General features: G+C 51.9%; 1 protein-coding gene across 1 annotated transcript in view; it reads left to right on the forward strand.

The window, feature by feature from the left end:
* The window catches only part of LOC144163900 (HEAT repeat-containing protein 1-like), a 76,234-nt gene extending 50,891 nt beyond the window's left edge, over window positions 1-25,343 (forward strand). Inside the window, exons 19-21 of the mRNA XM_077694568.1 lie at window positions 14,598-14,730; window positions 17,742-17,927; window positions 25,287-25,343. Of these exons, the coding sequence (XP_077550694.1) occupies window positions 14,598-14,730; window positions 17,742-17,927; window positions 25,287-25,343 (376 nt within the window). The remainder of the gene's footprint in view (window positions 1-14,597; window positions 14,731-17,741; window positions 17,928-25,286) is intronic.
* Window positions 25,344-26,389: the final 1,046 nt, after the last annotated feature.

The raw sequence follows: 26,389 nt of genomic DNA on the forward strand, positions 1-26,389 counted from the left end.
AGGGTGAGGATTGCCCTGGGGCTGTTTCGCGTAGCTCTTTTGATTACCAGCTCTTGAAGTTGTAGCGTGACGTCCTGTGTTGATAGATGCTTTCGGAACCCGAACATCGTCTTCAGAAGTTGGTCGGTGATCTCAAGGTGTTGCTGAAGGCAACGTAGGACCATACGCTCCATCACCTTGCCAACACAGGAGGTCAGCGATATTGGCCTCATGTTTTCGATCGCGGGGGCTTTGCTTGGTTTGGGAATGAATCGCACCTCAGCCTCTTTCCACTCCGGCGGGAGGTGTGAGGTTTCCCAAGCCTTATTTATGTGTTCGAGCAGGGACTGTGCCGTCCTACCACTCATGTTGGCGAGAGACCTGTAGGTGATGGCGTCTCCCCCCGGAGCGCTTTTCATGTTGCTCTGGTCAATTGCTGTCCACAACTCGGAGATCGTGAACGGCCTGTCCAGGTCTTCATTGCTGGGTCCTGTGTACTCTCGCGGGGTCGGGTGGTGCCCTCGCTCCGTTTGAAGATAGTGGTCTTCTAGGGGGGCTCATAAGCCGGTCGCCGTCTCCGTCGTACGTGTTTAAAACCTTCGTCAGCAACCGGTTGTTTGCTGTCTTGCTGCCTGTGGGGTCTATGAGGTGCCTCAGCAGTTTCCATGTCTTGCTCACGGACAACTGCCCCTGAAGGCCGTCGCATACCTGCAGCCAGTTCTCTTTGCTGAGCTTAGCCACGTACTCCGAAATTTCGTTGTTAAGCTCGGCTGTGCGAGGCGTGAGCTTCCTGTTCCGCCTTTGCCTCTTCCAGCGCTTTGTGAGCGAATGCCGGGCCGCCCACATGTGAGCGAGCCTGCTGTCGACGAAAGGTACCTTCGTTGTAGTTGCAATTTCTTGGGTGAATTTGTTGAGGATCTTCTTCTGCTTATTGGCCCATGTCTTGTACGAGGTATCTTGAGGCGCCCCTTCGTCCGCGCCTTCGCCGTCTTGTTGTGTGTAGGCACGCATCTTATCCCAGTGCGTTATGCGAGCTGTTCCCAGCTTGGCCCGGAAGTCTGGGCCTCGTATGGTGAGTGTGCTGATGGTGTGGTCAGAGCCCTGTTTAGTTTTTTCCCGGTCGCTTCTTACTCCGCGTGTTTCTGCGAATACCCAACCCTATAAAGCGTGCCATCTTCAGTTCTTCTCCATGTTCCGGTGCCCTGTCTTGTTATTCTCCCGTCCGTAACGCTGGGGATTGTTAGAAGAGCCTGTATTCCTCACACTTCCACGAGATATCTAGCGTTCCGCTGAGCCATAACAGATCTGGTGTTGTATCTCTGGAGACGCTGTTGCCTCTTCTTGTGGGTACTGCGGGATCGTTGATTAGAGAAACGTCCAGGTCTTCCATAGTCTTGACCAAAGCCTTTCCCCTTTTGGATTGAAATTTGTATCCCCATAGGGTGCGTGGCGCGTTGAAATTGCCCAAAATCAAGAGTGGCCGGTTCCCGGCCTATTTCTTCGCGTCCATCACAACTCGTTCGAGTTCATATTGTCTTTGCGATGGTCTGCAGTAGACGCTCATGACGAAAATATTGCTTTGGCTGCCAATTTCCTTTGCGTGTATTTCTACCAGCGTGTGCTCACACCCTCCCTGTGCAGTAAGGTGTTGAGTAGCTGCTATGCAATTCTCCACTAGGATCGCCGTACCCATTTTGGTTGGGTCGGTGTACGTAACGTATCCCGGAACTTTTGGGACTCCCCTTGTCTCTTGTAACGCAAGAATGGCCGGCCTAGTTTCAACCTGATTCATGTAAAGTGCAAATTCCGTGTCTTTGAATATACTTCCTCTGCAGTTCCATTTCAAAATGGTCGTGGGCTTTTTGCGGCACATTTTCTTAGTCCTATTGTTACTTGGGACCATTGTGCCTCTTTAGCAGATGTCTTGTGGGAAACCCACAGTCCTGGCGCGTTCCCCACTCCTCGCCGCGGCCGCCGAGGCGAGGGGGGAAGACTCCTTCTCTCCCCTCGGCAGATGCGTCGCTCGCGCCGCGCCGCTGGCGTGTCGTGGCGCGGCTATCGTTGTCACGTGACCGGTTCTTCGGGGCCCCGGTGGGCCGGTCTCGGCGCGCGGAACGAAGGAAGGGCCTCTTGGGTTCCAGCGGTCAACGAGGAGAGACGTGAGTACCGGAGATCCGGCTTCCCCACCTTCCTTTGTCTACCCCCTTGCGCCTGCCTCCTGATCCTCGCCGGACGGCTGGGTCGGGACGAGCGAGAGTCGGCTACGTGATTTGGTGGCACGCCAATAAACGAGAGTTTGGCCGTTCGGTGTGTTTGTGTGTTCCTTGCTGCTCTCTACCGCTACGCCGGACGGCGGTCCGTGGCGGAGTTCAGCCGAGCTAGCCTTGCGGCCGGAACCCTGGTCCCCACATTTTTGGCGCACCAACGTGGGACTCGTCTTCAGTCGAATTCGAGGTTCGCTAGCTCGAAAGGAACATGTCACACGACTATGAGTTGGCGAATTTGATGCTGTTGGCCGACCTTTGTGGTCATGCCCGGGAGCCCCCGCGATGCCCTGCATCAACAGCGTCCTCCGCAGCCGCCGACGCGGCTCGGGTCCCCCTTCTCCACGGCCCTTACGCAACCGCAGCCGCGGCTTGCGCAGCAACGGGAATCCCGGAAAGCTCCGGATTCCACGAGCGCTCTTCGTCAGACGACGCCGCGCGTTCATACTCCAGGTGCCGGGCATACGCTGACGCGGAAGCCCCAAACACCGCGCCTCTCCTGCCAGTCGGCTCGCAGACGCCCGTAAGCGGAGGAATGTCTGCCAACGCAGCTTCCATCGCGAACGCTCTCGCAAGAGCTATGCAGCAGGCGTTGCAGGCGGCGCGCTCACCCGAGCCCAGGGTGCAGCTACCGGTGCCGACGTACAGCGGTTACGGCGATCAGTCGAGCGCCAATGCTTTCCTGCTGGCTTTGAGCCGTTACGAGCAGGCGACCGGCATCAGCGAGAGCGCGGTGCTGCGCAGAGTCCGGCCCGCAGCCCTGGTCGACCAGGCCGCCCGGTGGTATCGGATGATAGGCCATACGGCGCGCACGATGTACGACTTTCGAACGATGTTCAGGGAAGGATTCCTGCCCATCGACTACCTACCAAGAATGCGTAGGGAGTTGGAAATGCGCACCCAAGCCCCGGATGAATCGCTCGTCGAGTACGTTCGTGCGATGCAAGAACTTTACGAGTACGCCGACCCAAATGCCCCGAGCCCGGAGCGGGTCGATCGAGTCGTCAGGCAATGCCACCCCACCTTTGCCTTGTACTTGAGGAACTGCAGTTGTAGGGACCTCAACGAGCTGGCGGCCGAAGCTCGCCGCGTGCAAGCAGCTGTCGCGGCTGCACGCGCGTATCGGCCACCGCCGCCTCCGGTGGAAACACTGGAACCAAGCTGTGCTTGGCGCGGCGTTACGGGCAGCGGACGGGCCGAGGCCGGCTCTACGTTGATACCCAGCCAGCGAGAGACGCTCGATCTTGGGGCCAGAGCCCTGGACCCCTACTCGTATGGGTTGCGCTACGCGGAGGCGATACGGCCGGATTCCCTGCCAGCCCCGCGCGCAGAGCACAGAGCAAACCGGTTGGACGATCGGCCGGCGAACGCGCGCCCACTCGGGCGTCCCTACACGGGATCGGCGCTGCCGCAGTTGCCTGCACCCGCTCACAACTCGCTCCCGGAGAACCGTATGCGGCCAGCCGGTCGCGGAGCGCCCGAGCAGCCTCAATCATCGCGTCACGCAGCACGGAGCCCCGTCCGCTGCTACAAATGTCGCCAGGCCGGTCACATTGCGCGATTCTGCCCAGTCGAGCAGGGAAACGGGCTCAGCCGTCGGTGAGCCCACCGGCGGCGGATCGAAGCGCCCGAGAGGCAAGCATCGCCACCGCTCCCGCCGCGTACAGAGTCGGAGTCCCGACAAATGTGCCGGCGCCCTTTCTCGACCTCGCCGTCGCGGGGCGAGAGTTTAAGGCACTGCTGGACACCGGGGCAAGCACTTCATTAATAGGGGACGAGGCCGTTTCCCATCTCGAGCGCAAAACCATTCGGCTGCGCGCGCGGAAGTTGCCGCTTCAGCTGGCGTGTGGTGATGCAACATCAGGCGGTGACGTACGCCTCGTCGTGCGCTGGGGCCATCGTGTGCGGCGAATGCGTTTCGTTCCCTTGCCCGGACTCACGGTCCCAGTCATTTTGGGAAGAGACTTCATGTCCAAGACTGGACTTGTTGTCGACATCGACAACGGAGGCTATCGGGAGAACCCGTTTTCGCCGCTCAAACCATTCGCCGAGCCGCCGCTCGCAGCGAGGCCGCTATGCGAGCAGATGGGGAGAGACTTCATGCCCAAGACTGGGCCTGTCGTCGACACGGGCAACGGAGGCAATCAGGTGAACCCGCTTTCGCCGCTCAAATCGTTCGCCGAGCCGCCGTTTGCAGCGAGACCGCTGAGCATGCAGGCGGCCGAAACGTCCCACTCCCCCGCGCCGAGAGAAGCAGTCGTTTCGGGCGCAGCCGGTAGCCGGCGCGCGCAGCAACCCCGGAGACCGGTCGTTGTTGCCGCCGCGGCTGATTTCTCCTGCGCCGCACGCTCTCCATCCCGTGGCCGGGACGAGAAATTGCGCGCGCTCCTAGCAGACGCTAGCGAGCTGACAGCGGCGCAGCGTGACCGCGTCTTGTCGTTGTTAGGCGACTTCGGCGAGATATTCACTGAGCAAGCAGGCTGCAGCAAGTTGGTGCAGCACTGCATAGACACCGGCGATGCTCAACCATGGAAATGCAACCCCCGTCCCGTCAGCCCCGCTAAACGGCAGGCAACTGACGAGGCGCTGGAGGAACTGCTGAAAGCAGGCATTATCCGCCGCTCGACGAGTCCTTGGGGGTTCCCAGTGGTGCTCGTTCGAAAGAAAGACGGTAGTTGGCGTTTATGCGTGGACTACCGGCGGCTGAATGCGGTCACGAAAAAGGATGCGTACTCCTTCCCGGGCGTAGGCGAGATCGTCGCGAATCTTGGTGGCGCGAAGTATTTCTCTATACTGGACGCCAGCAAGGGGTACCTTCAGGTCGAGATGCGTCCGGCGATGAATGCAAGACAGCGTTCACTTGCCATCGGGGGCTGTACGAGTTCGTACGCATGCCCTTCGGTTTGTGCGGGAGTCCCAGCACATTCCAACGCTTGATCGACCGGGTGCTCGGTGAGGCAAAGTGGCAGCACGCCCTCGCCTATTTAGACGACATCGTCGTCTACTCCCGAACCTTCGAAGAGCACCTCTGCCACCTGAAAGACGTCCTAGGAAAACTCCGGGCGGCTGGCATCAGCATCAATCCTGCCAAGGCGCAAATATGCACCGCTCAGGTGAGCCTGCTCGGCTATTGGATCGAACGCGGACAGGCGTCCCCCGATCCCGAGAAACTTCGGGCGATCTTGGAGTTTCCCACGCCGAAGGATGTCGCCGGAGTCCGGCGCTTCCTAGGGATGATCGGCTACTACCGCCAGTTTATCCCCGCTTGCGTGCGCCTGCAAGCACCCTTGACAAGACTGTTGAGGAAATCCGCCCCTAGGGAGTGGGGAGAGGAGCAGGAACGCAGCCTACGCCAGCTGGCGGAAGCTGTCGCAGACACTGCATCGCTGAAACTGCCGGATCTGAACAGGCCGTTCGTTATCCAGACGGATGCGAGTGACCTCGGCGTAGGGGCAGTTCTCCTCCAGGCGGACGGAGAACAACTGCGACCCGTGGCTTTTGCGAGCCGTGCGTTGACACCGGCAGAGCGAAACTACTCGGTCACCGAGAAGGAGTGTCTGGCCATAATCTACGCACTTCGCAAGTTTGAGATGTACGTAGAGGGGGTCAAATTCACGATCGAGACCGATCACATGGCCCTGACATGGCTTTCCCGCCTCCGCGAGCCCTGCGGGAGGCTCGCGCGATGGGCCCTGACATTGCAACGCTTCGAGTACGAAGTACGCTATCGCAAAGGCGCCTCGAACGTGGTTGCCGACGCGCTGTCACGGGCGCCGGTAAACGACACCCAACCGGCCGGAGAAGCCGAGGAGGATGCGGAGAACCAGCAAACTCTCTCGGCGCGGAAGGAGCGCGATGCGCGGGACTCCCCGTGCACCGAACGCTCAGCGCACGTGCACCTCGTCGGGGGAAGACTTCTCGAGATTGCATTCAGTCGGGAAGAGCTACTCGAGGCTCAGCAGGAGGACTTGTTTTGTCGGGAGGTGATCGCCAGTCTTAGTGAAGAGACGGACCCTCAGGCAAATCGAACACCGGAGAATGACGGGCGCCGGGAAGCTGCTGGTGTTGCAGCTGGCGCGAGCTCTAGTGCAGCTGGTATTGCTGCGAGTGAGCTGGAGAGTTACCTGCTTGACGCCGACGGGGCTCTGCTGAAGTACGTGCCCGGCAAAAACTACTCCGACGAGTGTTTCAAGGCCGTGATCCCGCGCAAGCTCAGGGGTGCTGTTTTGCAGCACTACCACGACGCAGACGGTCACGGTAGCGCGCCAAAGACATGGCGGAAGCTTTGTCGGTATGCTACCTGGCCCGGCATGAAGGCGCAAGTATGTAGTTACGTACGCACATGCCTCGTCTGCCAAGAGCGCAAACCGCGAGGCGGTAAGGCGCCGGGCTTGCTACAGCCTATCGTGAGCACAAAGCCTTGGGAGATCCTGGCGTGCGATCTGATGGGCCCGCTGCCGCGCAGCAAGAGAGGGTACAAGTTTGTACTCTTGGTGACATGCCACTTCAGTGGGATCGCTGAACTCTATCCGCTGCGCAAAGCGACAGCACAGGAGATCCTGCAAAAGCTGTCCGAAGTGTTCTGTCGCTACGGATTCCCGGAGCGGCTGATTACCGACAACGCCACGTATTTCACATCAAGACTGTTTCGTGAAGCGTGTGCGGCCATGGGTGTCAGGCAGCAAACAACATCGTGCTATCATTCCCAGTCGAACGTGACGGAGCGCCGCAATCGTGACGTGAAGCCACTGCTCGGAGCATATGCCAGACGGCAAAAAGACTGGGACGAGCACTTGAGCTCAATCTCCTTCGCTCTGCGCACAAGCGTGAATCGCTGTACGGCTTTCACGCCAGCGTTCCTGATGTTCGGCAGAGAGCTGAACACGCCGACGGATACAGTTCTGGCCCGACGGCCGAACGGAGTCCCCGCGAAAGCAGCAGACGCGGCTTACGCACGGCGCTTGCGCGAGCGGCTGGCGGACGCCATCAAGGAGGCAAACCGCAGTCGCGGTAAAGCCAGGGCCGACCAGAAGGCGGCCTATGACCGAGCTCATCGAGACGTGGCGTACCAGCCGGGCGACACTGTCTTGAAACGGAACCACGCGCTAAGCAACGCTAGCGCGGAGTTCGCGGCCGGTCTCGCACCCCGATGGGTCGGACCGTTCGTGGTCGCCGAGAAGTTCTCGCGGCTAAACTACAAGCTGAGAGACCCGATTTCGGGTCGAATCAGCAGCCCCATTCACGTGGGCGAGCTGAAGCAGTACTTTCGGAGGGAAGCTACTGCCGACGCTCCAACCTCGGGCGCGCGAGACCGCGAGCTCGAGGGAGGTGCGGAGGGAAGACTCCCGACGCACCGCTACAACACCCGCAATCGGCGAGTCCGCTGACCGGGTGGGCCACCGTCTCCTGAGGGTTCAAGCCCGCACGCCCACGGTCCACGACGCCAGCACGCCAGGCCTGCTGCGAGCCAGCCAGCCGCTACCCTGGGGGAACGAGAGCCGAGCGGCTGTTTACGCCGAAACAGCACCCTGCCGCCCGTACAGCGAGCGAGCTGCGCAGCGGGCCGGCTCCTGCGGTCAGCTGATCGCGCCCCGCCCGCTGTTGGCGGAGGCGCCCGCCGGAGGTGTGCCGAGCGGCAGCCATCGCCGGCGCTTGGCTAGCCAGCCACCTGAGAGGCAGCACCACAGCGCGGCCTCCTGCCCGGGTCCAGTCGTCAGGGATCGTCACCGCTGACCCCCGCAAGCGGTGGAAGCCGCCGGCGGGGCGGCAACCAAACGCACCGTCGGCGCGGGGCGAACCGCTGCGGCTGGTGGCCGCCTGGGAGCAGCCTGCTGCCCGGTCCCTGTCTTCATACGGCCCAGCCTACTTCGCCGGCGGGGCCTGCGGACCATGGGCCGGCGGACAGCGCACGCGGCCGGCTTTGAGTGCAGACGGACGAAGCGGGTCAATCGGCGGATTGTGGCGAACTATGTGTGCTATGTGGCGGCGACGTGCGGTGCAATGTGGACTGAAGCGCAGTTGCGCAGGTGCGGCGTTGTTTTGCTTGAACCCCGAGGAGTGGACGATGCAGCGCAACAAGCGGTGAGACCACCGCCGGCCAGAACCCTCGTGTCCGAGGGGCTTCGGTCAAAGGGGGGAGGGATGTGGGAAACCCAGAGTCCTGGCGCGTTCCCCATTCCTCGCCGCGGCCGCCGAGGCGAGGGGGGAAGACTCCTTCTCTCCCCTCGGCAGATGCGTCGCTCGCGCCGCGCCGCTGGCGTGTCGTGGCGCGGCGATCGTTGTCACGTAACCGGTTCTTCGGGGCCCCGGTGGGCCGGTCTCGGCGCGCGGAACGAAGGAAGGGCCTCTTGGGTTCCAGCGGTCAACGAGGGGAGACGTGAGTACCGGAGATCCGGCTTCCCCACCTTCCTTTGTCTACCCCCTTGCGCCTGCCTCCTGATCCTCGCCGGACGGCTGGGTCGGGACGAGCGAGAGTCGGCTACGTGATTTGGTGGCACGCCAATAAACGAGAGTTTGGCCGTTCGTTGTGTTTGTGTGTTCCTTGCTGCTCTCTACCGCTACGCCGGACGGCGGTCCGTGGCGGAGTTCAGCCGAGCTAGCCTTGCGGCCGGAACCCTGGTCCCCACAGTCTCTAGCCGTCCCCTTCTCTTTGAGATGGCCTCCTTGATCCTACTCGTTTGTTCCTTCTTTAACGATGTGGATTTCATTCTTACCTCGATGGCCGCCACTCGTGCCGCATACTTCACGTGTTTAGTCTCTAACGTGTTAAGTCGATCTTCCATGCGTTTCAGCGCCGCTAGAATGATCGTTTCACCATACGTTAGTTCCTTCTGTTCCTCAACAGGTGGCAGCGTAGACGTTTCGCTAGTTTGTGCTTCTTCAGCCTCTATGCTTCAGCCTCCTGCTTCTGCGGTGCCTGTGTTTTGCTAGGAGTCGGAGGGGGTGACCTCGTACGGTGCATTTTCCGCGGGACATCCGCCGCTCCGTTTATGTCTGCCTGGTCATTTATCGTCCCCTGGTATGCCTTAGGAACTAATTGATCTATTTTTCTCATGAGCCCCTTAATTTAGGCGTTCTGTTCTAATATCTGTGCGTTCTGCTTTGCAATGATCTTCTTAAGCTCCGCAATTTCTGCACTTTCCTTAGTTGTAGTCTGAGAGGAGGGGGAGGAAAGGTTGAGGGGGTGGCGGTGGGGGGGGGACTCCGAATCGAGTGATTTGGGAGACCCACTGGCCCAGACCACCTTTTTGGTTGCTGATCCTTGTTCTCCAGGCCGTCCCCATGACCTCGAACGCAGTCCCCGTGCCGACGCCTTGCTGTCCTTGAGCTCGCTCTGCCGCCTCGAACTGCTCCGCCCGGCGGACGCCCCTCTCCCACCGTCTCCAAGCGGCGGTTGCCGCTCTGTGCCATATTTGAGCAGGAGCTCCCCTGCCGGCCGCTGCCGCCGCCGCGCACCCATGATTGCGACCGGGAGCAGCTGTGCCGGCGACCGTCGGCGCTCCTTGTCGGCGCCCTTGATCTCGAACCGTCGCTTCGTCTGCAGGAGCACTACGCCGGCGGCGGCGTCCTTTTCTTGTCGTCTCTGGTGCTTGCTTTCCCACCGGTGTTGCCGGACGACGAAAGGAGTCTTGAAACGCGCTTTGCACGTTCTGTCCGCCATGATGTGGCTGTCGCCGCAAAGGCCGCATTTGGGCTCACACGCGTGATCGTCGGTGGGCTTGGCGGTTCCACACCCTCGACAGATTTTGTTGTTAGGGTCTGGGCACACGTCCATTCTATGCCCCAACTGGCTGGAGGCTTGACATGCTTCAATCTGCTTTCTATATATTGTGCACTCCGTGAGGAGATTGCCGTACCTGACATATCTTGGGACTTTCTTTCCGGCAAACGCGATGACCACCGACCGAGATCGCCCGATGCGATTTGCTTGTAATGCCGTAGGGTTATAGTCCTGCACGACTTGCTCTTGGATGTCCATGGCCGTATCCTCGAGAGGAATGCCCCGAATCACGCATTTAAATGTTCCATACGGTGCGGCCTTGTATTTACTGACCTCACATGCAGTTCTCCTGACGTCGATGCGCTCGACCGCCGCATAACGGTCAGCGTTATCCCGCCGGGGGTGGTTATTACGAGAATGTTCTGGTGCCCGTTGGGGCAGACGACGTCCTCTCTTGCTTCTTTTGCTGCGACTTGCGCTGCCGCCGCCAGAGCTCGACTTAATTCTACTCTAGTCTCTTCACTAACGCAGAGCCCGAGCGCACAGCTCTTGTGGGAGCATCGATCATTGATGGTAGAGCCGCTGTGTGGGTTGCCGAAGAGCTTTTCTTTGTGGTACGACTTTCTAGGCGGCACTTTCTTTTTTTTTGATAGAGAGAGAGAGAGAGATGCAACATTTGGGCAACTTTTTGGGGGTCGACCTACATTCGGGTCGACTTACAATCATGTAAATGCGGTAGTTCACGAGTTAAAAGGGCAAATGAATTCAACCGGAAGTAAGTGACATCACTTCTTCATGTCGTCGAACCTGTGTCGCCACTTGTACATCTCCCCTCCCTGCCTGGCGACCCATCGGAAAGCAGGATACCGAGGACACCAATCGGGATATCCCTCCCTGCATGCGTGGTTGGATGTGTGGTATGCCGCTAGAGCGGCTTGTTCCTGTCTCTCCTCCGCACTTGTTTTGTTACTCTGATAAGGCGCCTAGAACAATGTTCTAACGGGGACGTCCCTGTGACAGCCGGGCTTGCTGCCTGCAGGGTCACAGCAAGGAGGGGCGCGCATTCCGCTCCACCACGTGGCAGCGGCGAGAACTCTGCCCGCGGTGCGCGGCCCTGAATGGCCAGCAGGAGAATAGAGGGATTTGCTAGCCGCCCTTCCCAGGGGACGCCCCCCCCCCGAGCCGCAGCGGCCCAGTGGCTGCATGGCGTGCACAGCCGCTGGGCGCGAAATCGGGGACCGGCCACCCGGCTGCGGCAAGGGCGAAATTCACCCATCACTGGGTCAATGCATGCGCGCCCGTGTGCTCGGTGCCTGTAGTGCACGTTAAAGACCCCACCATGCGTGTTGGTGGTGAAATTGCCCCTCAGCAGAGGCACCTGCCGCCCAGTGCGGCAATTGCAACCAATTAGGCAAAATTCCAGTTTGGGGACGCTCGATACTCGGATTCGGCAAAATTTTTTGCACTTCTGTGCAAGAGTTTTCGAGCGAAAGCGTTAGCATGTGTAGACATTTTACACATCGGGAAACGTTCCCGGTTCCTGGGAACAACACAAGCCTCGGCTGCTTGTTGCACTGTTTCAATTCTTACACTGATGACGCACCTGAGCCGTAATACTGTACTGGGGTACCCATTGTAGGGGGGCCACAAGCCGCCGCCAGTGCTGGGCTTGCATGCGCTCCACTGTTGACGTTTCGACGCGATTGTGTGTGTGCTGTTCTTCCTGTTACGTTTTCTTAAACGTATCTGAACGCATCAATAACACCAGGTGAATAAGTCGGAACGAGATCCAGTGTCGACGTCGAATGAGAGCTCCTTACTCTAAAACGCACGCGTAGTTTATTTGGGAGTGCGGGCCTACCTTATAAACAGCAACGCATTCAAAGTGTTCTCACACCGCGCGATGATGCATTGTGTTAATAATTACCTCATAGCCCAATTATATGCGTACTTACGATGCCTCGAAGCGGTACGTCCTAGCTCGCAAGTGTTGAAAGACGATGCTCATGCTCCATGCTCCCGATGCGAGCAGCTACTGCTAGATCTGCTCGACAACGTGTCTATATTTGTGCCTGGCCGAATGGCGATTACGTTTATGCGGTAGGTGAGCTTTCTATTCTGGTAGTGCCGCAAATAGGGGGAGGGGGGGAACAGATTGAAACACGACTGGGTAGTAGAGGAGCAATCACGTTGGTTTATATCCGGCTCGCCTCTCGTGCGCTGCTACCCAAGCATTCAAATGAAGTGAATGGTCGAGCCTGAAGTTTCATTCTAGACATTTCAATTGAGTTTGCACCCAAATGCGCAGTTGTTTTGGACACACGTTTGTGAGCGCCGATCGCTTTCTTGACGCGGGGACTTTCGATGGCGCGGTTATCAGTGATGCCAATTTAGCGGATTTTCTGCTAAATCTGGCTGATTTCATTTTATTTTAAAGGGAAAAAAATTAGTCTAGTGGCTCGTGGATTTTCTGACGGGCCATTTTCATACATAGCGGATTTCTGGCGGATACCTCACGGAGTGCACCGATTCAAAATCGCACTTTTAGAAACGATTTCTGTTTCCTCTAAAAATGCAGAAACTGTTCAACTTCAGAGGGTAGGAGGGCTGCTGTTCACTTGCTCCGCCTATCTCAGACAAACAAATTCGGGAGGTTTCAAAGCTGTGATCACTTTTTTAATTAATGCTTCGTTGGGGTCTGGTGGAGATGAAAGGTGGCCAAACCACCGCACGGAAGTTGGGGTGGGGGTGACCCTTACACATGAGAGGGGGGGGGGATCAGGGAACTGCTCACCCAGGCAATACAAAAGTAATAACTTATAAAAACTTGTCTTTACGGATATGAGTTCTCAAGTGAGCTCTTTTGAGGCCCCTGGGGAGAAGACGCTGAGTTGTAATAGCTCGATCACTAAATTATGTTTTTTGAGCTATGCGAGACTAGATTTGACGCACGGCCTCCGCGATCGGCTGCCAGCGTAATGTAATGCGGCTCACTCCGCAACGTGCCGCGAGGTGGCGGTGTTAGCCGATGGTTCGGCCGCTCGCGGCTGGGTGTCTTCGCTGTCGTAATTCCTCTTGCCTCCCCTGCGGGCGTTTTGTTTTGATGAAATAAGAGGCTTGACGGTGATTTTATGAAATCGGCTTGTCTCAGCAGCTTAGAGAAACTTATTTAACTGAAGCAAAGGTGTGCCAGCGATCAACGAAAGGTTGACCATGTTTCAAGCGTGGAGCGAGCATACGGAGTGGTACGCAGTACTTTCTCGGAGGTTATTTATAAAGTTATTATAAATAGTTATTTGGGGTGATGAGAACAAGTTTGCAGTTGGCGTGCCATGTTGTTGCAACGATCACCTACCAGGCCCCATCGCGCAAGAAACTAACATCCAGGGCACTGCGACGTGATTTGAAATTATAAGCATATATCTGAATTTTTTTACCGCATTGAAATATTTTCTGCTTGTGTCCGGCACACGCTTTGAGATCCCACATTTCTGAATAAAACTACTGCCTATATTAAAAAAAAACAGTTTACTGCCGTTATTCTGTGTGAAAGCTGGCCAGCGGCAGGACCAGCAGGGTACAATCGAAGACCCAACTCCATATTTTTGTGTAACTGAGTATTTAATGCTTCCGCAGTGATTATGTAAAAAAGCCATGCGGCCGCTGGACTCGCTTGTGCGCTGTGGTAGGTAACTTTTTAGGGTGAAGAGAACTTGCTAACATTCAAACCAAACATATAAAAGCTAATTGTTACTTCTCAGGTGGAACTTGAAATCAGTAACGAAAAGTTCGAGTATTTTAGGTATTTATACCACCCACAGTGCTTATCGCGCTTCCCAGTAGGCACCGAGATACCTTTAAGAACGAAATAAAAACGGAGTACATCTAAGTTAACTTATTTTTTGTTTGCTGCCGCTGAAAACGAAAACGCAATAGCATAACGCAGATGTGCCACGGAGGTTACGATGTCGCTCAGGAATCCCTCAACATAATTCACTTCCGGCGTTTTTCAGTCTCAACCGGTATTAGGACCCATAAAGATTGATTCAAATGCCAGAAAAAACAGCGGCCACCCGTTGTTTCAAGTTAATAGCCTTGGCTGTACAGAACTGAATTAAGACCGTACGCCAGCATAAGAAATAACAATACCTGTTTATGATTTGAACATCATTTAAACGCGGGAAATTTCGCTACCGCGGCATTATCGGAAAGGCATAGTCGGTTCCGTGGAGCGTAGTGCGGGACAGCGCATGTGAATTAAACCCGCCTTGTCGCCACCGTAGCCGACATAAAGGCATCACCAGGTGCTGTAATATTACTTTCCATTCCTAAAAGCAGCTATGGCCGTTTTTTTTTGCCATACGGAGCGCAAAAGCTGTCAGAAGTCATTTCGCGGACCGGCGCAGCACGGACGGCTGTTGCTTTCAACCATCGGCTCCGCGCGCCGCGGTGCGGCGGAAAGCGCCGAAACGGCCCCTTCCAAATTACGCTCTCTCCGGCCGAATGGGACGGCCGGAGCAACGGCGCACCGCCGGCAGCCGATCGCGGAGGCCGTGTTTGACGTAGGGTGGTTTGCGAGGCAGCCGTAGAGGGCCGAGCGAAAGGAAGTTGTTGCCCCGTTTTGCAGACGAGAGCAGCGACGAGCGTCCAAGGCACCCCCAGGTGTTTGACGTGCGACTGCACTCAGACAAGCAGCTGCAGCGGTTCCGGCTCACCGTGGCTTCCTTTGTGGCTAATCTCCTGGGCTCCCCAACCTTCTTGGGACAGGTGAGGTGTATTGAGAGAGAGAGAGAGAGTAGGGGGTATAAGTTGTCTTGTGAAGGGAGTGGTAAGAACGCGGAGCGTGATGTGGTTTAAGAGGTTTAAGTGGTGTGGTTTAAGTGGTTTAAGGGTTTAAGAGAGAGAGAGAGAGAAGTGATGTGGTTTAAGTGGTTTAAGAGAGAGAGAGAGAGAGATGGGGGGTAAGTTGTCTTGTGAAGGGAGTGGTAAGAACGCGGAGCGTGATGTGGTTTAAATCATCGGTCCACTCCGCATTCATGTGAACGCGCATGCACTTCTGGATCGACTCCCCGGCCAGGCTCAAGTTTCTTTTCAAGGGACTTAGAAAGAGCCATCTGTGGCGGTCAGAGTTCTTCAATATCGGGCAGCTGCCAAACTCTGCTTGAGAATCCTGTTGTGCGAGCGCCCTTGCCTGCTCTCTTTGAAGCTGAAGAGCAAGTGTATTAGTGTGGCACCTAGGGGGCCAGAAAATTTACTTTGCTTGACATTTAGTAATTAACACTTTCGTGACCGCGCCTATTCCCATCGATAATAAGCTACCAGTGAATACAAATTCAAATTTTGGCGCTCCCCGAACGATTCTAGACTGCTAACACCATCCAGATGGTAAAGGAGGGAGTATTTTGTCAGTTTCCCTTTCGAGTTGCATTTTTTCTGCCGCGTGGGGGATTTTTAAATGTCCTTCGCCGGCAGGGAGACGAGCTCCCGTGGCTTCAGTTATGGCATCGCTGCCGCCCGCCGATGCCTCTTGCGAACAGTGAATTTCGACGGATTCTGATGTAACTGAACTCGAATCAGTGTATCATGGTAGCAGCACAGAAACGGAAGATGACGTCGATTCGTCAGACTTTCCTACGGTCAGCGTAAAGGCGTCAAGTCGCCCCAGACCATCACCGGGTGTGCGCCCTTGAGTTTCGCTTTCTTCTCCTGTCGCTTTATCGCCGGCGTGTTTTGTTGTAAACAGATCCGGCCCTGATCTAAAGGCCACAGCTCTTATCCGCAGGGTGTCGACTTCATTCGGGCGAGACCATCTCACGCCAACTGCACAGAGTTGAGTTTTCTCCATAAAGACTGCCAGGAGTTGACCTTGGCGTAGCACTCCAGAGCAGCGCGCGGCTGTTTGTGTTTACAATCATATTTTTATCTTTGTATGTAAATAACTTTTGTACTTGCTCCGCTCATATTTGCAGTATTATTATATGACAGTCTTATGTTCAAAGTGTATATTTCAAATTTTTTTATGTCTACCATGTGCGAAGTAGCGTTGAAGTTATCATGAATTTTTTTTTTTCGTTTTCACAATTTTTTGATAAAATCTCTAATGCATCTGTTACTTGAAGTTATTACTGTTGAAAGCCTCATTCTTACGCTATCATATCATTTCTGCACTTTAGCACCCATCATTTTCTGTGGCAAGAAAAAAATATTTCCTGGACTACCCAAAAACAATTGGTAGGCACTAGTGTTTGTATAATTGTATGTATGTAAATAACTTCCGTATTTACAGAGCTCATTTTTGCAGTATTATTCTATAATAGTCTTATGTTCAAATTTTACATTTCAAAAATTATTTACGTGTACCCTGTGCAAAGTGGAATTCGTGTTCTAATCATTTTGTTTTTTTTTTTGTTACTTTTTGGTTTTGTTAATTTTTTATAAAATTTTTAATACATCTGTTGTTTGAAATTATTACTGTTAGAAAGCCCTATTCTTTTTCCATCTTTTCATATCTTACACTTCAGCATCACTCATTGTACGCGACAAGAAAAAAAAATATTTTCTGGAGCACCCAAAAACAACAATTTTTCCGCGGTCACGAAAGTGTAAACAACACACATTAATAAAATGAAGCTTACTTTTCAAATTAGGAAATAATGAATTATGGAGGGCTTGCTTGCGTTTCCGCGGTTTTTCGTTTATATGACTCACGGCAGCAGCCGCGAGCACCCGAGTACACGGAGCAAGAATTATTCAGGAGGCGCAACAGGGCTTGCTCCTGCGGTGCGATAAAGTCACGGCGCCGGACACGGCACTGACACGCCCTCTGTAGGGAGGCGCCAAAGGGAAAAGGTGCGCCGGTTCAAGGTCAGCCAGTGCATATCCGGCTGTCGTCGTGGCCAGGCCGCAGACGACACCGATGAATCCCTCGCGTGACTGAACTTTCATTGGAGTCGGTGGAAGAAATCTTCGCGTATCAAACATCGTTGTCGTAACATCAAGGGGCTTTGATTTTTCTAGAACGCCACATGTTTAGTTCCACTGAATGATGGTTCTTATTCTCTATGCCATTAGTTCATATTCAGACTGTCCTAACTTCGCCGCCTTGCCTGTGCAACATGAAAAGCGCGCGAAAATTGCAGAACCCGCCCGCGGGAGTGGCGAGAGTGAACCACTCGTGGTGGGAAGGCGGTGTCGGCAGATGTAGTCTGCTCCGGGATTCCATTTAGTGCTTCGTTTCAAGCGCGGTACGGCTTGTAACTAGGGAAGTATTTATTAATAGTTGCTGCTAAAATGCCCAGTACTTCTATTTATTTATTTTACAGAAAGAAATCTGGCAATTTTCACGATATATTCGATCATATTACAGTTTTTGTGCATCGCGTCCGTAGAACAATATGTAAACTATGGCAACGCGCTTGACGCACCTTCTGTTGTTCTGCTCCGCAAGCTGCATTTCCTCCTCGCGAGACAGTGACATTAATGTGCCGCCCGCCCACACTGTCCTAGCCCGGCAGATTTCCCTCCTGAAATACTTCTTTCTCCGTGCCCGAGTACCACTTCAACTTTTCGTCGACAGGTTGCAGGCTAGTTAACCTGCCCCATGTTCGCCCCCCAGTAAAGGGGGGGCCAACCTTCGAACCAGCTTTTGATACGTGGGGCCTGTTTTGAGACTGTTGTCCATTTAGTGACTCTCGTCTGTGGGGGATATGATCGCACGGAGGCCTCGCCTGGTGGCGAGCGTAGGGCGCAGTCAACCTTGTCGCCACCCTCTCTTGTAGGTGGCCAAGCTCCAGGTCAAAGGCGAGATGGGCCGGGTGGAGTCCCTGTGCGGCGACTGCCTGTCCGCCTGCCTGCAGTTCCTGCAGCAGGTGGTCTGCTGGGGCCGCTGCGCGAAGGAGAAGACCCCCTACCAGGAGCGCTCCTGGCAGGCTGTGCAGGCCAGGCTGCACGACGTCGTCCACAAGGTGCGTGTGCGTGCGAGATTCCGTTCCCTCGCTTGTACAAGCCTGGCATTTCCTGTGTGCGCACTCAGTGCCACCTACTGCTTTGCTTGGAAGACTCCTGTTCTTTGATACTACTGCTATGTGAGGGTGAGGCCAATGAGCTCCAAGAGAGGCCGCTACGTGACGACATGATCATCATCATTGTGACTGAAGGAAAGAGGGAGTTTAGGGCTGGGGTGAAGGGAATAAAGGGATAGTCGGTCAGTTGTCTCTGCGTCTGTTGAGTTACTGAGTGTTGAATCGTGATGGCTAAAAGAGCGCCACGGTTCTGTCTCAGTAGCCGAGGGGTGTAATTGTGGGCTTTAGAGCTAATTATTCGGGTTTGAGCCCCAGCAATGCTGAATTTTTTTTCTTGATTCCTCGATTCTCATGATATTTTTCTTTTTGGTGTAAAATGTTCTCGTAGCTCATTTGTAGACATTGCTTTCATGAGTAAGTAGTGTTGTTACACCCCAAACATGTTGCACGAGAATCGAGTTTAAACCCGATTTTTTTTACCCACCCGAATGGACCTTCTCAAACCAGCGATTTGCACAATCGTGAGCTGATGGTCCGCCGTTCTCAACCATTATGCTTGCCGAAAGCAAGCCCCAAAAAACACAGCTGCTGAACTCGTTGAATATTGGCATGACTCTGCCGCTCGCTAGCTCAGGCTGGAAAATGCTGCGCTGACATTGCGCCTCTTCGATTTTCCACTTCTGGCTCCCCGCGGGCTGCCCGCGGGTAGCCCGAGGATTCCCCGAAGCCATAGGGATACACGGGAAAATCGAATGTTGGACTGCTTCTCGGGGAGTCCGCGGTGAGCCCGAGACTGTAAATCGAAGAGGCCCATTGTGTGACTAGGTCGAATAAGGAGTGATTTGCTGAGTGCAAGTCCCATCAAGTGCAGCGGTAAATCCTGAAATCGCAAGGTAATCTTGAGATATGCAAGCTGGTTATAAAATACCGAATCCAGCATGCGCGTCGTTCATCGATCCGGGTCGACGTTACGTGGAGCGGGTTTTGCTTCAGCTGTGGCACCGCTGTTGCTAGCCAACGCGAGGCGCTCTTCCTTCCTTTTATCTCTTTTTGTTGCTAGAGCCACTGAGCGAACAGCGGAAACTCGGCGGACGCCGAGAGGCAAGGTCGCGAATGCTCGGCATTTCAATGTTCTTTTTTCAACCTTTTACCCGCCACACTCTGCAGTCAACTACACCATCTCCAGTGCAACGCTATCTATAACCCAAAACTCAAAATTGGCTACAGGGCGGGGCCCGACGTCTTTTAATCGCCTAGAGTTCATCCCAGCAATCGCATACCCACAAACTGCTATAATAAGTGGGAAGATTCCAAGCCTTACGTTAGCGAAATTGTTTTTTTATTTTTCGTTAACGTGCATTTTGTTGCGACACTTTAAAAGCCATTTCTTTTGTCAAATTGAACGCGACAAATTATATTAAATTATCTTTTACTTTAAACTTATTGGGTAAATGTATAAAGCGATAATTTCAAAGTGTTACTGAAATGACAGGAAATGCTAGGTAAACTTTGGTATGTGGTATTATATTTGGAACGTATGGGTTTGCTGCGTTACACAAAGCTGTATGACGTTCGGGAAAACCAAGGAGGCAAGGTGAAGCGCAGCTCACCTTGCAAGTAATATATTTAAACCTAAGCCAGCGCCCTTAAACATTTCACAAATTTTAAAACTAACTAGGCTGATGAAAAGCTTTGATTTGCGTCACACTTAATGTTTTAAAAAATTGAAAACGCCTTCGTTTATTGTTGCTCAACAAAACCTTTCTCATTCTACTTTTTTATATCATCAGGCCTAAACACGGAATCGTCAGTTCTTTTAAACACGTCATGCTCAGTATTGTCCATTCGCAAAGGTCATTTGCAGCTCAAGCTGCCAGTGATAGGCGATGAATGGACTGTTTTATGTTCTTGTAGCTGTTTCATAGTGGTCTTCAACAAGATCTTGAGCCTGTTAATAGAGGTGCGCTGGGAAGTCATTTCTTAGATTTTGTGATTTCTGAACATTTTTATAAATCACTGTGCGAAATTTAACAGTTTTTGAGTTTGGCTTTCAAGCCGCGTAATCCCTGCACCGGAAAGTTCTTGTACAATATTCTTATTGCATATGTTTACTAAAAATAATTGGGTGTAATTTTCTTTTTAATCAAGCACGGCTTTCACTACTCGCGCGCGGTACAACAGGTTTTATTACATCCTGTTTCCAAGTCTCTATGCATTTCCCTCTCTTAAATGATTTCAGGTCCGATTCCCAAAAACGTCCTCAAATGTGTTATAGGAATCAAAGACGCACAAACCTGCTGAAAGGTTTAAAGCTAACCTGCACGCAAGCTACAGCCGTGAATTTCACTTACGCAACATTGCGTATTGAAACTGAGCCACGATGACGCATTTTTAAACACTACGGAACACTTTCATATGTCGCTGTCATTTTGGCGACCGCGAACTATAACATATAAGTGCTTCGAGAAAGTTTTCGTTTGTTCCGTGCTTAAAGAGAAGATACTGTGAAATTGCTGGCTACATACGTAATAATCATGGGTCGCCTATTACCGCACGTCGGGGTGTGGGACGCTACGGGTTTGTAATTCTGTTACTGGCACCATAGTACCCACGCAGAAATTATACTAGACGTACAGACTTGTTTCGATTACCAAAAGGAGAACTTTAAAAGTAAATACCGAATACTGAAAAAGGGCGCTCGGCTACTTATGAGGTGTTTTCAGGCACACTTCTCTGCATATTTCTTTGTACCAAACCGTGAATCGCTCGTAGAGACTTCTGTTCGTCATTGTGGCTTACCAACTACTTCACAAACGTGATATGTTGTACACGCCTTTCTAGAACAGCAACGGAAGCTCGTTTCTCGTTTTTTTTCAAATTTAGTAACGTGTTCGCGTTAGAAGCTTCGTTATTGCGAACAAAACGTGTTCGAGTTACACTTCGAACGTTGGAGGGGTAAGATTAATAATACATTTGATTTTTCAAGTAAATATAATGTCGGTGCATTCAGATGCCCGAGGGAGTGAACAATTTCAAACATACATCTAACAATGTTTATTATACCAATATCAACACGTTAGCCACTAAAATATCTACAGATAAATAGAATCAAAAGGAAGGCATGGAGGCAGATTTTTCATACATGTATAACTGAAACATTGGTGCTCGACTACTATAGCTGCAGGACATATGGCACTTTCCAGTTCGGTCTTTAAATGCACAGTAAGGGTACTGCGCTTCAGGTGTGCAAATACAAAGCTACTAACTTGCATGAACAAAAAAAATTTCTTTCACCAAAAATCGCATCGAAAGGAACTTTAACGCTGATTAACGCTGATTCAGTAGTATAGTACGAGTACGAAAAAAATATCCGGAATTCACATTCGCAAATTAGTATAGTGTTCGTAAGAAGTAAGCAAGTGTTGCATCATGATGTTTTAGTCGGGCAGACGAACCCGTTGTTTTTCGTCAAAACTTTGTTTGCCAATATTAAAAAACCGTTCACCCGAAGTGCTTCAGAGTACTGCCGTGTAGTACATTAGGAAAAGTAGGTTAAGTCATTTGAAGTTGTTGATCTTGACAAAAGGTACCCAACTAGTACCAGCATGTACCGCAACAGCTCACTCCTTGCTTTGGCGGGAATGGTTCAGTGGCGAAATAAGCTGGAACTTTCGGGCGTGGCCATTTCGTCGGAGGGACACGATTGCCTATGTACATATACGTGTACGTCATCATTCCTAATCTCAAAACTTGGAATGCATGATTGCCAGATCAAATATAATTACCTGCATTCGGCTTGGAGTTCGTGTTCATGAGCGGTGGCGTATTTTTCGTCCATTGTGTCGTTCTGTCCTTGGCGGATGTAAGGTTCCTCCCGTCTTGGGTTTCGGGCGGCGTCTGCAGGATGCTCGAGTTCGAGGAGCTCGATTCTCGTTTGTGTGCCCTGCATATGTCTCGAAAGCTTTGCAACTTGACTCGCAACTTGTCCCACCTTAGTTGAAATGGTATTCAACTGGTCCTGAACGGGGATAGTGAGTTGCTCGAGACTAACCGGTAATTTTTCTTCGGTTATGTAGCTAAGGTCGTTTCCTCCTGCATTTGTGACGATTGTTCTCGCCTTCGTTTCTTTTCCTTGAGGGATTGTATAAGAGATGTGATGGGTTCCACTGAGGCCGCTTTAGTGAGTATACCCGGTTGTGTTGGTGGGGGTCGTGCGCATGTTTTCTTGAGTGGTGTAATGGGAGATTTGAGTGCTGGAATTTTGGCCTTCCGTGTCCTGATTTCTTATTGTAATTTATCACATTCGCTACATTGTGGACTTGATCGAAGAGCAGTTAATAAATTTATTAAGGCAGTTATTGAAGTCAATAAAACAGTGTAAATGAAGTTTTGCTCCTACTGCTGCTCCTCGGGCGTGGCAGAGATGGCAAAATATGCTCGGGCTGATGTGGGCCCCTCAACCAGCTAGGTCGTTTTTTTGATAGTAGCCTTTTTTTTACCTCACTTAAAACTGAGTGGTACGCGTGATAGCGTAAACCTTCGTTATCAACAACTGGTAACCGCAAGCTCGCGCTTTCCTTTGAGATATCGAAACCTGCCATTTCAACGATTCAGTATAAAAGTAGCATATCCAAACCCAAATGCTTACCTCACCTGCCTTTTTACCATCCTTTTGAGAAGGACACTTGCAGCAGGCCCGCAATATCTTCGTTTCTTAATAGCCTCGTAGTTATTTCGCTTCTCCAGGACGGTCACTGTGGGAAGCAGATAACCACTGCCACAGGTGCCAGGCTCGAGCACTGTTTGTAACCGCGCCGTAAGAATACACTGTAGTTGTCGCACTGCTTTTATGCGATGGGAAGGAGGCGCAATAAATCCTCCCAAACACTCCAAACAAATTGTCGGAGGAAACCTGTCAAACATGTCGAATCCGTGTGTCTGCTCGGAGGTGGGAATTGTAACGGCGACGCGTTCCAGCGCCATGTCCTGAGCCTTGGGACTATAGAACCTCAAAGACCAGATACGGCTTCACACTCTCAGGGATGCTACACATTCTACAAATGATGGCTCACCGCAACATGCCACACTGAAAAACAAAGTCAACTTGCACCGCGAATCAGGCAGAGGTTCTGTAATGTCGTCGTTAGCTCCTCTATAATTTCCGGACCAAGCAGGCCCCTTGCAAATATCTAATAAACTTTTTTCTCTCTGTTTTGCATTGAGAGTTTCTGCTGCGCATAAGACCCAGCTCTCGCCAGGCTTTGGCCAACACCGGAAATATTTCCAGAATCCTAGGCTGCGAAGAATACACGTGGTGAGTGGAACACTGCCGGCCCGATTGTTTATTGACCAACGGCCCAGCCGTCTTTCACGGCCCCTTTGTTTGGCTCGGCTGCGGGTTGAGAACAGGTGCACAACGTATGTGGTACAATCCACCTGTGCAAGGTGATATTCTTAGCAGGTGTTTTTCAGGAGTGCAGATGACGTATACACATCTGCTCGTGCTCGACTTTTGCATTTCAGCTTTGAAGGCTAAGCAAAAGAGCTCTCCAACTTTTGTGTACGTGGTTGTACAAAAAAGAGGTCACCACGAAAGACGGATCAAATGGGCATCGTAGCAACTGTTTCATTGGGTTTTGAGGCTGCCATAGCCACAAGGCCGATCGGAAACGTTGTAGCCTGCTCGCAGAGTATTTCCAGCTGCGTGGTCATTATTCTGCCTTTGACATTCGACGAATCACGTTCTGCGGAAAGCCCGGCAATTTGGTCAGATTACAAGAACAGAACTAGTGTGGCGGCCTGTGGCTTTTTGTAAGAGCTTCAGTGAACCTAAATCTTGACTAAAAACAGCCAAATCCTATCAGCGTAAGGTTTACGCTGTGAGCGCTGTTCCATCTGCTCTTTTGAATGTGCCAAGTCTTGTTTAAGTGTAGCCTGCTGTAAATTATTTGGGCTGCGACGCTTTTGGCGACCGCAAAGTTGTTGATACCCCCATCCCGTGTTTTGTATTGTTTTCCCGCCATTAGCCGAGACTTTAAAAGAAAAAACAGGCTCTGGTGGTACAGGCACAATATGAAATTGTTGCTTGAAGACGAAGTTTGGCCTAGAAGAAAGATCTTAATGTCAGGTATTTAGGTGTTCACAGATTGGAACGACGTCCTCAGCGCCTGACAACACCGATGAATCCGTTGGATACTACAGGGAAGTTGAATAATGCTGCACAAATTACTGAGCTCTTCTGGTCTGCTAAGGACGAAGACTAGCAATGCTGCAGTAATAACACCGTTCAGTAACTGCGCACGATATACGGAATATTCTGTGCACCTAATTGTTTTATTTCTCCGCTATCAATGCCTTTCAAATTTACCCGGCAAAGTAAATTACGGCTGTCATGGCTACGGTACTTCAAAAGTGCCAAGATGCTTATTGCTATGAGCTCCGTTTCTCATTTCTTCTTCATCCTACACGGGCTCCATCTTGCCGGACTGAGGTCTACCCGTGATCACCTAAAGACTGTGCACCTGCTTGTTGCGGCACCCTAGAAATTCGGCATGTAAGGTTTGCATGCGCATTTCCCTTATGGAGCGCCTTTCAGCTTGAGTAGCATGTGCGAGTGTTGTCAGGTTCGTTTTGTTTGCTTGGTTTTTGTGGAGTTAGCAATGGATAGGGAAGATTTGCAAAAGCTTTCGCTGTTGGTCCACCTCGTGGGCACAGGAGTTACGTCAGTGAGGTTGGCTGCCTAAGTGTCACTGCGTGCGGGCTTCTGGGAGCTCGCCGGTGTGACGAGGTGGAGATGGCAGCGAATCGAGTTCTGTTGGCGTTACTCGGCGTGCTTGTCACGGCTCGGGTATTTTTCTTGCAAACGGAGTACGACAAAAAACCTTTGGCGGCCTTCTGAAGCAAAAACAGTTCTTGCAGAACATCTACGGGAAAAACCAACAAATATTACTTATTAAGGTGCTGCGCTTTAGCTTGAACCAACAAAAGGCATATATAACACAAAACATGCATTTAGGGCGATAAAAAGCCCATATACGCCCATACGGTCTATATATTCATTAAAAAGCTCACATATTCAAAACAGGTGCTGATAGGCTTAATAAACTATTGCTTAAAATTCTCTCCATTCTCTTGGTTTATGATTATGTGTTAAATAGGCTGGTAACCGACTCAATGAAAAACAGGCATTTTGCCTAAATTTTCGGTTTCTAATGATTGGATTACTCAGGTCCACCGCAGGAGCAAAGCATATCCCAATGACCTGCAACCGCTCGTGAGCTGTGCTGCTCGGTGTGCTTGCAGGGTGCTCCTGATCTGTTCCGCACCGGTTTTCTCTTTAGTGCTGGTGGTCAGCCCTAACAAACCGTACGAGGTAGTAGTATTCTTTAAATTTTTCTAGCGTCTCGCTTCCTGAATAAAAGAGGACGTTCAGCGCATCCTCATTCCTCGTTAATTAAAGTTTGCTCATACTATTTTTATCCCCATGGCCATGCTTTGTGATTGTAGTTTCTCAAGCATTGTTTGCAGCTGTTCTTTAGCCTCACTCAACAAAACTAAGTCTTCTGCAAACTTGATATGGCTAAGTGTTCCGCTTTTTTGGTCAATCCTATATTTTCGCGGTCAAGCTTTGTAAACACTCCCTCCAGACCTGCTATGAAAAGTTTTGGTAAGGTTGCGTATTCTCATTGCGTCTTATACGCAGACGAGACAACCTTTTCGATGTGTGACATCAGCATAAGTTCCTTGACAAATAAAATAAATTCGTTTTTTATTAATATTTTGGATTGGTGCGGAAAGAACCACTTAATTATTCATCCTAGTAAGGCTAACTTTGTGATTTTTCGGTAAAGTCACAGCAAGTTGCCGCTAGTCTCATCCTTGTCGCTCGGTACTACTTCAACATAGTACGCCTGCGGAGAGTTTGAAAATAAAGTATAGCAGATATAGCTAAAATAAATGTAACAGCGATAGACATGTTCGAAGTAAAAACGAACATACCAGCAACATCCGAACAACGTCAGAATAATATGTCTAAATACTCTCAACAAATGAAGCAGAAGCAACATCGAGAGAACGTCTGAAGCAAAGTTGAAAGAAAAAAGAACGTCCCACATTAAGGTACGAGCAACGTTATCTCAACATCCAAAAATTTCTATAAATTATTTTACGTTGTACGGATGTCTAATAGAGATACTGCTTTGACAAAGACGTTCCGATCTTTTTGGGACGTCACAGAGATGTTAGTGGTTTGCTGGGTGAAGCGAACTTGTGCTCCCCTAACTACTCAAAGAATACACAGGCGGCAAAGCAAAAGTCAGCAAAGTGATGTATACGCAATCGAGCGTCGGCGATCGAATGCCGCGGGGTCTGCTCTGCAGGCTTTTATCTTTCGGCGCAAGTGTTTC

The sequence above is a fragment of the Haemaphysalis longicornis genome, unplaced genomic scaffold (assembly GCF_048455015.1).
Source record: "Haemaphysalis longicornis isolate Haplotype H1 unplaced genomic scaffold, Haemaphysalis longicornis Haplotype H1 scaffold_13, whole genome shotgun sequence".
Taxonomy (NCBI): Eukaryota; Metazoa; Arthropoda; class Arachnida; order Ixodida; family Ixodidae; genus Haemaphysalis; species Haemaphysalis longicornis.